The sequence below is a fragment of the Cyanistes caeruleus genome, chromosome 5 (genome assembly GCF_971803275.1).
Source record: "Cyanistes caeruleus chromosome 5, bCyaCae1.hap1.1, whole genome shotgun sequence".
Classification (NCBI taxonomy): domain Eukaryota; kingdom Metazoa; phylum Chordata; class Aves; order Passeriformes; family Paridae; genus Cyanistes; species Cyanistes caeruleus.
In genome coordinates this window covers 23,767,096-23,781,369 of record NC_141705.1, presented here as the reverse complement: position 1 = coordinate 23,781,369, position 14,274 = coordinate 23,767,096, and the positions used below count along the sequence as shown (strand labels likewise).

The following is a 14,274-nucleotide window of genomic DNA, read 5'->3' as shown; positions in this document are numbered from 1 at the left end:
CTCACACTTCTCATCCTACACCTTTTTCCCTTCAGGTACTCCAGCCCTCCTTGCATCTTTTCATGTGTGGTTCAAGGCAAAGCTGGCAATCTGGAGCAGACACTTACTCTACGAGTGTTTCTTGTAATGAATCAAAGAACAAAGACTTGTCTTACCGGCTACGTACAAACCAGGATTTCAGCTCCACTCTCCTGTAGCTTGGCCAACAATCCTCAACCACAAGAAAGCTTATACTTTAATCTCAGTTCAATCAGTGAATTTTTCAACATGAAGGAGAGTGTTACTTGGATATAGAAAACAAGGACATTTTGTGCCAAGCATGCAGTGAGTAGAAATGGACAAGTTTAAGCTAGCTAGAGAAAAATTAAAAGAAAGCTGTCTCTCCCCACCACCACCACCTCACCCTGATCTTTTTTTAGGTTGCTGCCTATATTTATTTTTTTCTGGTTGATCAGAGCAAAGTTATAATTAGAGCTGCAGGAAGCCAATAATTTCTAAGAGCTCACATAAAGATTGGTTAAAATAAAGTGGTGTTACTTACTTACTGACAAATTAATTCCCCTACTCTAAAATCTGCACAAACACTGTTGTAGAACAAAACATTTACTTTGCCAGCTTCTGATTCTAAGAGCTAGCAGATACAACTGCTCAGCATTTGTAGTGTCCATCACTATTCTGTACAGTGGGAAGAAAACACAGCCTAAATGGTTGACAGGTAGGACCAGGATGAGGAGGTGATTTTCCCATTATTGCTGGTATTGCCACTGATTGATCAGTCTTTGGGCTTGTGCCCCAGTTTTTCCAGCTGCATTGAGAGGTATAGGTATGCTCTACCTACCACCCCTCTTAGCACCATGCTGCTCCACAAACACCAGTGGGATATTTTCCTCCTGCTTGTAGGCCAAGTTCATCCTTTTTAGCCTTTAGTCATAGGCAAAATTTCATAAGCTACTTTAAGCTTAAAAGGTAAGTCTCTTGTAAAATCACTTATACACTACCTATACTCTACCTAATACTCTAACTATACTCTAGAGATATAAGTATATTTTTTGATAATATTTTTCTTTACTGTCCTTCCCACCTGCTGCAGTTTTCTGCATCTCATTTCATAGTCGATTTAGGCAGGATGTACATATGTTTCCCAGTCAGTCTCTGCCAAACATTATTTGATTCACATATAGATGGGGTCCTTCTCTTGTCAAAAAGACAACTGACACTGAGGTCTCACCTACAGGAAATTATCTCTGCACTTCCCTAGTTCCCCAAAAGCCTCAATAGTGTTAGTGTTGTAAGTGGTGGAACTTAAACAACCTTCAGGCCAGAAGCACTGTTGGACAACAGTTGTGTGGCATCTTCCCCTGCTCCAGACAATGCCTGAGGGCAGCCAGACACATTCACAATAGGACTACAGAAGGGACTTCAAAGGGAAGCCTGCCAGGCTGAGAGAAGACAGAACTAGTCCATTTGACAAATGAACTGAAACAGCAGGGGAGCAGCCCTATGAGGGATGGAGGATGAGAAAGGGGCATGTAAAGAACAGGAAGAGAATCAGAAGGGGAGGACAGGAGTGCCATAGGTAAGGAATATATGAAAAGAAACATATATTTCACAAAAAAGACCTGCAGCAGAAAATGAACAAATAAAGCACAAAACCAACCCAAATCTACAAGCAGCTAGAGGGGGAGAAAAACAGACCCCATGAAATGAAAAACTCAGCATTTTTTAAGATAGGAGCTATTGCCTGTGAATCTTATTCAAATACTGGGAAGAACATAGCTAACAAGAACTGAATCAATAAAATATGCAAATAAACACAGTGGAAGCAAGTTTAGAAATGGCTTTGAAAATATGCTTAATTTGTAGAAGTTTCCTCAAGGCAAAAGAGCTTCAGTAATTTCTTCCATTCTAGACAGCTCTTCGTCATCTCAGCTGCTCTTCTGTTCCTGTTTCTGCCATTGTCTCCTCCTCCTCTAGAATATCAGAACGGTTAAGGATCAGAGAAAACCTACAGCCCTGTTTTCTTCTTGTAGGAGGGGATAGTGGAGGCTTTCAGAAGGCTTCCTTCTAAGAATGTGTTGCTTGGACGTCCCATACCTGGGGTAAACATCAAACCTCTTTTTCCCTTCTGGAATGCTGACAGTGACAGCTGGATGCAGTATCCTACTGCAAGAGAGGTCTCATTTTATGGGGAGAAGCCCAGGAGGATCTTATCTTTCCTAATCTGGATTCCCAAACTTCCTAGGAGGGGTTAAATCCTTCAGTCAGTGCATTCCACCTGTTTTCCCATGGAAGTTTCCCCGCAAAGCAGCCTGCTCTCCTTCCTCTGCCCTTGACATGCTTAATACACATATCTTTGCTTGAAGCTGAAGTTCCAGGAGTTATTATGATGATTGCACTACCCAGTCACATTGCTGATGGAATTGTGAGGCTAGTGATATAAAATTTGTATTTAGAGGACAAACACTGTCACTAGCACCATTTCGGTGCACACTCATTGTCTCTTGTAGGCTTCATCATTAAGCACATTCAAGCTTACAAACCAGGAGCTATTCTGTAAATGCCAACAGGCACAGGGAATCTGAGTCAAGCTCTTCTTCTTTCTCTGCCAGTATCACCACAAGAGCTAAGAATTGGAAGGAGAAACCAGACGCAGAAAAATTTGCATTCAGCTGGCCATATCACCCTCAAAGCTGTAGAAAGGGGAGGATGAGAGGACATCAAACAGATACAAGCACACTCAAGAACTAACAGTGACTTCTCCTGCTGAGTTTCCTCATAGCTCTAACTAGGCCTGAAAATCCTAAAAAAAAAGATATTAACATTTTCACTTGGCTACTTTTCTGATTTTCATTAAACTTCTAATCTCCAGCAAGATGAGGTTCTTTATTTGCATAACATTCCCATTCCCTGCTCTTCTGTATCAGATGCAATGCTTGCCTGGCTTTTCCTTTACAGTCAAATTGTTGTGACAGGAGCAGACTCAGCTCTGCCTTCCCTGTAAATTATTCACTTTTGACTCAATACCAGCTCCCTCTGACAGGATCAAGTCTGTGCTCACAGCACACTCCAGTTCCCCTGATTGCTGCAGGCTCCATAGTTTGGTTGTCCATAGCTAGAGACTGGCATTAAAGCAGGGGAGTAAAACACAAACCCATTTTAAGAATGAGCCATCACGCCCCAGGACAGATCTCTGCCTGCTCTCTGCTATCCATCTGGCCAATGCTTGGATGAAATCTGAGATGAAAGAGAAAATTATCATATTCCAACTCTCACCACATCTCCAATTCTCTTTGTTGTTACACAGAAAAAAATTGTGAGAATTCCCTCTCCTGTCACTTGCTTGCAGCCCTTTTACATGCTCTCTTTGCAGTCCTCTCCTTATTTCTTGCTTTATTTTCACTATCTACTTTTATTACAGTTTTGTAGCATCTAGATGCCTGCTGTGATATGCTCTAGTTTTACTCCTGCCTTTTTCTCTGGGGAAGAGGGGAAGAGAAAGATGAAAAGGTGAAATTAATTTGTTTCTCTGATAAGGCAGTTAAGAAGCATGTTAGCCCCTCTGAGCATTTCAATAGCTTATCCTCTTTTCTAATGTTTCTGAGAGGGGAATGAAAACCAAATGTTCAAAACTGCCAGCACATCCACATCCTCTTTTGAAAACTGAAAACTGAGACTAATTATAATGGCTCACACAGTCCAATTGTGTTGCTGATCTAATCAGCTTACATTAGGAGAAGCGCTGAATAAACCTGCACAACGGCTGGGACACTGAATCAATTTCTCCCTGGCCAAGCACATTTAAAGCTTGCTTATCAGCTGCATGACATCTGGAAAAAAACTCAAAACAACAACAAAAAAGAAAAATACCAAAAAAATAATTCCCTCAAAACCCCCAGCGGCTGCAAAAAGTTTTTTAATCTTACGCTCCTATTTCTCTACCCGCATACAAAAGGAAGAAGCCTTTAATTTACAAAGGATTTGGGGTTTTGTTTATAGTTTTTTTTTTTTCTGGTCTGGGCATACCCTTTTGAAATAAGGCAAACATAGGCACTTGGGTATCATTAGTTAGTGATTAAACACATCATGAGACAGAAAATTGGCAAAGAAAGTAAGGCTGGTTTGTTCGTGTTGGTCTTACTGTTGGCTCTTTGTGCACACTCTGAGTGGCAGGCCTCTGTAAACTGAGCTCAACACTTGGGGGGTCCTTCTTCAACTCTACTGGGGGCCTGTCCCCTCTGGCTACTCCATCAAATTTCAGAGATCTGGTTGGTGAAGGAGTAAATATTACTGTTGTACATTCTTTATCCTTTTCTTCCATGCCGTTGACATTTTCTCCATTCATGCTGACTTTTCCATCTACCTGCAGAATACAGTTAAATAAATATGCTGAGACAAGTAGCATTCAAAGAAATTTAGGAAATTAGGAGTTCAACATGATAGTACAATCATTAACACAGTCTGTGTTATCAGTGAGGGATGAAGTCAAGCACATATTTCATTCAACAGGCCAAAACAGAAAAAGACCCTATGACCCTAGAGGGCTCATAAACAAAATACAGACACAAGGAAATAATTTTTCTGGATTTCCTGGTTTCCCACATTCCATTCTCCCAGTAACATACAGACACCCTTTGCATGCATTACAGATCAAAGGATGTTTAAAAAACCCCAATTTTTATGTTAAATTTAGGCCAAAACTGCTGGGTTTTGCATTGCCTTATGCAAAAGCCAAGCAGGTTCTCCAGGACTAATTATACTGATGGACTGCTTATGTACCTCAATGATCTCACCACAGTATTAGCAGGCTGTGCTTTTTTGAAGCACTGCTGTGAACTTTGAAGGGACAGAAGCAGCAGAGTTCATCCACTTGCTTCTTTATTGTTCATAACAGGGAATCAAGGCACCAGCAAATAAAACCCTCCGTAAGCTAATCAAATAGATTAGGTTCTTTCCCAAAAAATTACTTTAGGTAATCTCCTGAAAAGGAAACGGTTTAACTACCTTTTTTGTCAGGGTCAAGCTAGCTCCTTGGTGGCCATATATGCCTGCTAAGGAACCTTTAAGCAAAGGAGAATACAAAATATACTCACTAGCCATTCACCTTAAGAGGGCCCAGGCAGAGAGACCAGGAGAGGACTGGGTCTCGGTACCACCACATTGCTCCTGCCTGGCTTACACAGCACAGATGCTTACAGGCTTGTCAGCAGGCGAGAGGAGTAAGGAAGGCTTTGCTCCTCTGTGCACAGACATCCTTTATTTATTGAGTGAACAGCTTGGATACCCCCAGAGTGGCACTCCAACTTAGAACACAGTACATATCATCAGTACCAAGCTCCTTCCACTGACTCCTCCTACACGTGCTTATTCTTAGTGAGCATGATTAACCAAGAGGCCATCCCTGAGGTGCTGGGCATCTCTAGCTCTGACAGATGTGCAGGATGGTGGAGGCAGTTAGCCCTTGCACGATCATCACCTGTTTCACCCCTTCTGAGTGTTTTTCAGATGAAAATGTTCCCTCCCTTTCTATACTGACATCATCCACTTAACACAGTACCTCTCAGGGTTTGTTTCCAAACATAAAGGTGAGCAGCAACTGAGCACCAAGTCTTCTGGGACTGTGTGCTGGGTTACCTGCTAGAGAGGCAGGTTATGAAAGATCTCAAAAATAAAAAGACCAGGAAAACACTGTCAGGCTGCACCATCCATTTCAGTGTCTCTGTTTAGACTAAGATATTTCTCTATTTATATTAAGGAGGAAAACCAAACGTTCAAATAAGCAGGACAGATGCCCTGGCTGCAGAGTTAAAAAAACATGCTTCTTTCCTTCTAATCTGGAGGAAGTCAACACGTTGTCACTAGAGCCAAGAATCATTGACAGACTGGTGTTTCAAGGGAAAATAATGCTACAGCTTCACGTGCTAGGGAATAATTCCTGCTGAGACAAACCACATTTTTTCACATCATGTGAACAAGATTCAGGCAGATTTTTTTGTGGGGCGTAGGAGCCTTCATGGATTAGTTTCTTCCCACATATGGGAATTATATATGCAATACCTTTATGGGGATGCACACACATATCTTGGTCCACTGATGGAAAAAGTGTCAAGAATCAGAAAAAAACAGAGTTCCACAATTCACTGGTATCTAAAAAGTAAATTGTGGCATACCAGCTGAGGTATAGGAGACACAGGAATTATCAGTTTCATGTTTCAGCTAGGAAATATGGTGGGGCATGGTTTCCACAAGGGCTGGGACAGACTTCAATAAATTATACATCACAACATATTTTTTTCACTAGCTATAAAAAGCTGACTTAATTTTTAGAAACTAAACAACTTGAATATACACAGTAGCAGTGCTAATGGGATATCAGCAGGGCTTCAGGAGCCCCTGAATGACACTTGCAAAGTCTGAGCAATGGCAGACAGAAGGAAACCCAAACTCTAGAGGCCGGAGCACCCATGGCAGTAGGCTTCACACTGTTCACAACATGACTACATGAGACTTGGTTAAGCTCCAGTTTTGGTACAGGCACTGTGAACAGCAGATTTTTCAAATTTGACTTATTCTGGTCTTTTCTTTTTAATACATCCCAGTTCTTTTCTTTTTAATACATCCCAGTTCTTTTCTTTTTCCATCGTTGGTTCAGTATCTTACTCCCATTCTCCACAGCCACACTTCAAAGGATACACTCCTCAAATTTCATATTTTGGTCTCAGAATATTGTTTCCTGTTCTTCTCCTATCCTCTTCTCCCACAAGTCTCACAGCTAATTTATTCCCAGCAGCCCTGCTTTCATCCAAGTTCTCTTACTCCTTTACTCCCATAATCTGTGCTCAGTTCTTGCAAACCAATGGAGCCACTCTCCCTCTCTCACCATCGATCTCCAGCGACTCTGCTACCCCAGTACCAACCTGTTTCACTGAATCTCCATGCATAACCTCAATTCTCTCTTTATGCCTGTGAAGAAGTTTTCCCCATCCATCCTTGGTGAAAAGCATATTTAAGACAGAGCATATCTTTGGGCAAGCTGGCTCTTGGTTCTGAAGGAGTAGGGACACATTTGTTTGAGTACAGCAAAAATCAGACCCCTGACACAAAAGGCAGCTCAGGTCTTGCTTCAAAAGTCAGGGCCCCCACACTCCCTGCCTCTTCCATTTTGTTCAAAGACAAAAAACATGACCATACTCTTTTCTAAAAATTTTCTGAGGAAACACCTTGCTTTTTTCTTCAATGTCCCCTTTCCCTAAACAAATTTAGTCTGAGGAAAAACAACCAGTGCAAATATTTAGGTCTGAAGAGGTCAAGATTCTAAGAAGACTGGTAAATATGAAGAAGCCACTAAACATGAAGCTGAGTTTTATATTATCAGAATGCTGACACGATTTTCTACATAATTGCATTAAACATTTCTATGTTCAGATGCCTCTTTGCCTGCTGGTTGACTTTGGGGCACATGATGTATCCTACCTTAAAGTTCTTTAAAACTTCCTGTGTGTTTTTGGGTTGTGAGTAAGGCTTGGGTGTCAGCATAGGCACAGCCTTGGAGACACTTTTGCTGGGAGATGTGCGTCCTGTTGAACTGCTGGGCTCTAGTTCAGTGGTGGGAACAATGGTTGCTTCAATTGTGGCAGTGAATTTTGGAGCAGGAAGTGACTGTTGTCTTAAATATCTCAGAGGATTTGGGTCTTTCAGTGGGGAATTTGGTTCCACTGAATGGCTTCTTTCCAGGATTTTTGGCATCTGCAAACGCTCAAGGACAGCTTCACTGATAGTGAATCTTTCAGTGTACTGCTGGAGGATGCTCTCAGCCTCCTCTGGTGTCTTTGCATTCTTGTACGCCTCATGAAGCTCCCGCTCCCTTCTCTCTCTGCAAGAAAGACAACACAAAAGAAACCATTGCGTTAACACTGGAAATCACACCCATTTCCTCTTCAACATTCTCCCCTCTCCCTCACTCAGGCTTGCAGGCATGGCTGCCCACAGTTACCTATCACCTATGGAGCACACAGCATTTTCAGACATGCCACTACACTCCAGGAAAACAACGTACTTCTCCTCCACGATTTCTCGGTAGGTTTTGATGCTTTTTCTGCGCTCATTCGTGCCGTCTCCAGCCAATAACCTCTCCATTTTCTTCCTCTCAGCTTCCTTTTTAATTAAATCCTGTGAAGCACTCCTTCGACGACTCTTCCACCGAGCCAGGTCCTGTGAGAGAAGGAAAGCACTTGAATGCAGAGTTACAAATAACTAAAAAGTGGCTGCAGGTAACAGTGAACCCAAGCAGCCTGTTGCAATACTTGTTCTTGCTTGTGGACTAGGCTCCTATCAGGAGCTGTAGGCAGCATTGTTTATTTCAATGACAAGAGGAGATCGTGCCATAAATGAAGATGTTGTCTGAGTTTTCTGCTAACAGCAGGATCCAGTAAAGATTTCATAGCTTCACTGCTTACTTTGCTTTTGGCAGGAAATTTGGCCTAAACAGACCAGTCATTTTCACTTGGGCCAACAATAGGGACAAAATCCAATTCCCCAGAAAGATTAAGTAAAAAAAAATATGTTTGGTGAAGAATTTTAATAATCAGATATGTGGGAAGCAAGGGTTTGTTGGAAGAATGGATGTTGTTTCACCACGAGGTACAGCTGCACTGATAGTCTGCTTTGGAGAGCTGATGCCTCTGTACTTGGTCCATGTTATCAGTCAGCTATATGCAAATATGGTTGACCCATGATATTGGGGTGTTCTGATGGGAAAATCCAGTGCAGCATCAAAATTTAAATTTTTCATCGTGGCCACCCTGCAATATTTTGGATAGAGATGTGAGCAAGAGAGGTTAGGGAGTGACATGGCTCATACCTGGCTGGTGTGAGAGACGACAGAGTAAAAAGCCTATGGTTTGTATCCAGCTATATAGAGATGTCCTTGTTGAAGTAACAATCTCAGTCTTTTTGGAATCTGCCTGCCTGAAATTGTACAGAAGTTTGCCTGAATCTGGTTCTCTGCCTTTTCTGAAAATCTAGCCTGACACTAAACCACAGAGTCACAGGAGATACCTGTTACGGGCCCCTGTGATGTCTTGCATCCTTTATGAATCCACAGATCCTGGAGGATACAGAAGCAGGATCTTTTTCACAGTACAAGAATTACAGTAAAGAAGTTTTCTAAACTGCAAAATTTCTTTGCAGACAGCTAGCAAAGGAACAAAATTTTACATGTAGAAAGTAACGACTGCAGAACTTCTGCAAAGAAAAATAGCTTCCTAGGAAACTAGAAAGGAACATTTGTCTTTAACTTTTCAACATCAGGAGATTAGTATATAGATTATATTTCATGCACTCTAACAAATTTTGGTTTTAATAAAAACCAGATATTCATAACACATACTCAGTTCAAAGGCTATTTCATTATTTACATGGTTTCCTGATATTTTAATTGCATTTTTATTGGTAAACAGCAGAAGGTACTGCAAGCATAACTTATTTTATTAAAATCAGGAAAAAACATTGTCACATTCAATTTAGCTTAAAACCACAAATTATTGATGCTACACTTATGGGAGTGTTCATTAAAGTGTACTTCTCCACATAACCTACATATATCAGTCTATATTCCCCCTCATGAAACATAGGTCTATCATTTTCCTCAGTTACTAATTATTCTCATTGAAGTACCAAAGCATTTATTTATTCAGCTACTTCCACTAATATCTATTGTTTGGAAATTAGTTTTTCATTAGCAAATTTCCTAACATAAGCCCTCCTTCTCTTTTCGTAATTAAAAACCAGACATGTTTATTTTTTCCAGTTCTGATGCTTTAGAATAATTTTAAAAAGCCATGAAACTGTTAATTGTTGGCAAATTTATGGGCATCTAAAATATCAGACCATGACACAGGTCACTATAAAGACTTCAGAATGCCAAGGACATTCTAATCAAGTACTCCTTCAGAAATTTTAGTTTATGGTAGAAGGTGCTGAGGGCCCAGAAAATATAGGAACTTTAGCTCAGAGGATTTTCAATTCAACAGCAGAGTTCTCAAACTTCTTGATTGCCTTTGGATTTATTCTTATCTCTGCTGGGAAATTATGGCTTCCCACACATACAGACCTTTCAGCTGAAGTCTTTCATTGTTCTACTGTAAGTCACTTCTTAGCGTATATGCAATTTGTTCTTAACTTTTCTTTGAATTTTCTACCTAAAACTTCTCTGAGGTGTTTCACAGAAGCTCTGCTTGTAATGAGAAACTACCATACTTGAAGAGATGTGTTTTATTGTGTTTTGTTTTTTTTCTTAATTTAAAAAATATCCCAGATTCCTCATTTAAAATCAAATTTAAAACAAACTTACCTGAAGATCATGTTTTACTAATTTGCTGCAGACAATGCCAAGAGCCTGGACAGCTTAAAAAAATACACCAAGGAAAGAGGATTTGGAAAGGCCTTGTAAACCACATCAGGGTGTAGCTAATGTGAAGTGCCATTTGTTTGCTTGGACAAGATGGAAAACATTAACATTTTCTGTATCTATGCAAATTTACTACAGGAAAGGCTGACCTATTTATTCTCTGTCCTACTTAGTCTTGTATTTTGTCAATTTGGACATTGACTAATCAGAAAGGTTAGAGAAGCCAGCAGTTAGAAGTTGTTCTTCCATTTGTTTTTACCTAATCACAGTTTCTTTACATTTTTTGAAAAAAGAACAAAACCTGGTAAACAGGCAGAGGGACTGCAAGATCTTGTACTCTTTGATTTATATCAAGTTATGAACTTCTACGCTTTTTGCAACAACCCACCGAGGTAAAAAAGAGCTCTCCTGATTATTTTAAGGACTTGACAGCAAGTGCAGATTTAGCAGGTTGTCCTGTTTTTGCCTAGCTGGCTGGCCTCAGTGCCTGCCAGCATTGCAGACACTGTTGTATACTCACATCTTGCCATCTGGTCTCGTCCTCTTTCAGCTGGTTGTGTATGTTCTGCAGCTTCTCATGGCGAGCTTTGCTATGAGGCTGAGCTACAGCTTCTTCTTCACATCTCATGTCAAACATACTCATACTCCTAAACAGGGGAAAATAACAACAGGCCCGGTCTTATTTAGGGGCTTATATTCCTTCAGCTTGTAAGAGCTGCAGCCACATGAGGGTGCTGCAGCAGAATCAGACACCTGCACTGTTACAAAGCTCCCAAAAGCAGCAGTGCCTCAGACAGGCTTGTTAGCATTCCTATAGCTCCCACAGGCATTACACTCCTCGAGTTCCCATTTTGTTAGTCGACCACAACTTTGTCTCTCACTACTAACTTTACACTTCCATCAATAGCTCTTGCTAAAATCATTCTATCATTCAGAACATTTCTGAATGTTCTACTTTCTGAAGATTTGTGCCCAATGGATTTTCAAGATTGCTTTGATTAACACCAGAGACGGAAGTTTCCCTTTCAGGGTAAAAGAAGGCTTGAGAAGTACATCAAGGGCAGCATGGCCAGCTACATGCTATTGCTACAAATCCAGAGAAGTATGCTCAGTTCAAATTGCATGGTACTTTCTTCCCTTCCCTGTCCTCCCTTCCCCGCCTTGAAGAAATTCAGTGCTACCAGCACAACTTATTAACACAGCTAACCTAACAAGGAAAAGATGATGTCAAAGACAAAAAAGTGTTGTTTTTTTTTCTATTTACGTCTCTGACCTTTGGAGAATTAAAGGAATAAAAAGGTTATGGTTTGATATTATACATCTCTTTATATTATACAAAGATCTTCACACAAAGATAACATGCTTACTACTCCACCTCTACTACCTATTATTAGTCAAACATGACCTCAGTTGTGCCATTCAAAGCAAAAAAAAACCAAAAGAAAGCCATGCAGCTCCACATGAAGTGATTTCACAGCAGTCCTCGAATGATAACCTTCAGCTTTATTCATTTGAGCCAATGAGCCAACTGGCAGGAGAAGCACCCAATGAAGATAAAATTGTGGGCAACTCTGTCCACAGTAATTGAAGTGAACAGTCATGGAAAGCTGTGCATATATTTATGAACCAGCATTTGTATTCAGGCAAGCAAAGACGGGAATGCCACTCTCAAAGGAAAACTTAAAAGGTCTGGACAGTGTATGGAAAAGGGCATGCACAGATTCCATCCTGCTAAGTAGGTATTTACTCAGAAATGAAGGACAGAATAAACATCCTATTGCCTTTAAGCATGAACAGTGAAGTTAACATATTACTGTGCTTCACCCCTTAAACAGAGTGCTGAGGGTTACACTAATTTGGGTTTTTCTGTGGGTATTTTAACATTTGCATTGTTCAGGATTGGATTGGAACACTCCTAAATAACAGACCCTAAAGAGATGGCAAGTGTTGTTGTTTTTAAAACTTCAATATCAATCATATTTGGCAGACTGGTGAGGTAGGTTGGGAGATGCATAACTTGCAATAAGGTCGTGCTTATACGGTTTATTCCAGTTTTCCAAGAGCTTTTGACACTCATACTAAGAAACCTTTAGTGTTCAGTGTTTGATACCTTGTGCCTATGGGGTCAAGCTGGTTGTGTAGCTCCTCTCTTGTACTCTTTCCTCGCGCTGAAGAATTTTTCATTCACATGCAGTAGGAGAAAAGGTAAGACCTGAAATGGTGGTTACTGGTCCTAGTCGAGTGCATGAGCACACACTCTTTGACATTTGGGATGGAAAAATCTTGCCCTTCTAGCAGGAGTACCTGGATTACCTAATGTAAGTCTAATCTATGTTCCCTGAATTCATGCAGGTCTCACAGGGTGCACAAAGGCAGCAACAGGTTTTATAACTATTAGCAATGCAATAAAAAAGGTTCTCTGGCAAAGGCTTTAGCCTTGGCCAGGAGTCAAACTATACACTACAACCCCAGATGCACCTCCTACTCCAGCAGTCACCTCCTGCTGCTGGGCCTTCATTGTTATGCACAAGCAACTAGGTTGGTTCAAACTTCAGCTCTGCAGCAGCATGTTATTCCACAACAGTATCTTCCCAAGACAGCAATCTGAAGGAGTCCCATCTCAAAGCACTGTGCTCCACTCTGACCAACATGTAGTAATTGAGGAGAAAAACCTACCTTCCTGAGTACATGGACAAAAACAACTGAAAGGTCTTCTACATCAACTTCTCTGCCTGACAAGTTCAACCTTAGAAAAGAATCAGAGGCCAAAACTCTGAGCTTCTATCAAAAGACACTTTTCACTGTGAGTCCTACATAATTTCGTCCTGTTTCTGTCTTGTATTATCTACAAATGGCTCCAGACAATCATAAACTCCTCCATGAACAGAATTAGATTTACTCCTTCCTTCAACCACATGCTGGGCCAGCAGGCCCATAGCACACAGATAGACAGGGAATATGTAACTGCACTAAGTTGAAGTTCATCAACTTTCTGACATTGGCACAACTCCAGAGATTGTATACAAATTCTGTCCTGAAGCAAGAGGCCTTTCTGCTGACCGGTGTACCAAACCTGTCATTCTAACAATGATCTGGGAAAAAAGCACTGTAGAGACCAAAAGTTATTTGGGATGACAGGATTTTCAAGCTACACTGCTTTATTATCAAAAGTTACAGTTGTTCTTGTCAATGATATCATGCAGCAATTTCTTTTTTTTTTAACAGGTCTAAGTAAATTTTGGATTAAAAAAAAAATCCGAAGGACTGCAGAGTTTAGTATTTTAAAAGTGAGAGATGAGGTAAAAAATCTTTTTATGGAAATATGTTAAAAATCCTTAAGTAAGGCATTTATTATGTGGCTACATTACCATTTTACAGTCATACTAAGACTTAAGAAACTCCAACAAAACATAAAAAGGGACAGACTGGCTCAAAATCAGACTCTAGTAAAGAAATACTCAAAAGTCTCAGCTCACTAGGAGTCTAAACTCACATTGGACTATCAGAGTATCACCAGAATTCTCTCTCTTCAGGAGATGGGAATGGGCCTGATCAGCAGCAGCACACTAAGTATTGTCTTTTCTGGATGCTGAGACAGACCAGGGCTGATGACAATATCTAGTTTTCCTCTAATTAGCAAAGGGAACTTTGACAGTCTAATAAAAGGTGTTTTATTAGTTTTACTGCTGTAATACAGAGAATCTAGTCTAAGACTGAATTCAAGTTATAGTTTTCAATATGGACTTGACAAACATTTTAAAAGTATTTTAAATGTCAATTCAATTTATTTTTCCTACTTGAGAAACAAGTTTTATTAGACTGCCTCCATAAATACTTTGTCTTTAGATGGGAAAACACGGTCTTACTTT

General features: G+C 40.4%; 1 protein-coding gene across 8 annotated transcripts in view; it reads right to left on the bottom strand.

The window, feature by feature from the left end:
* Positions 1 to 14,274, bottom strand: part of LIMCH1 (LIM and calponin homology domains 1) — a 172,636-nt gene that overhangs the window by 29,564 nt on the left and 128,798 nt on the right. For all 8 annotated transcript variants that reach the window (XM_086891154.1, XM_086891157.1, XM_086891159.1 and 5 more), the window contains 4 exons: positions 10,926 to 11,052; positions 8,054 to 8,208; positions 7,471 to 7,870; positions 4,139 to 4,360 (listed from right to left, as the gene is read on the bottom strand). In XM_086891154.1, the coding sequence (XP_086747280.1) occupies positions 4,139 to 4,360; positions 7,471 to 7,870; positions 8,054 to 8,208; positions 10,926 to 11,052 (904 nt within the window). The remainder of the gene's footprint in view (positions 1 to 4,138; positions 4,361 to 7,470; positions 7,871 to 8,053; positions 8,209 to 10,925; positions 11,053 to 14,274) is intronic.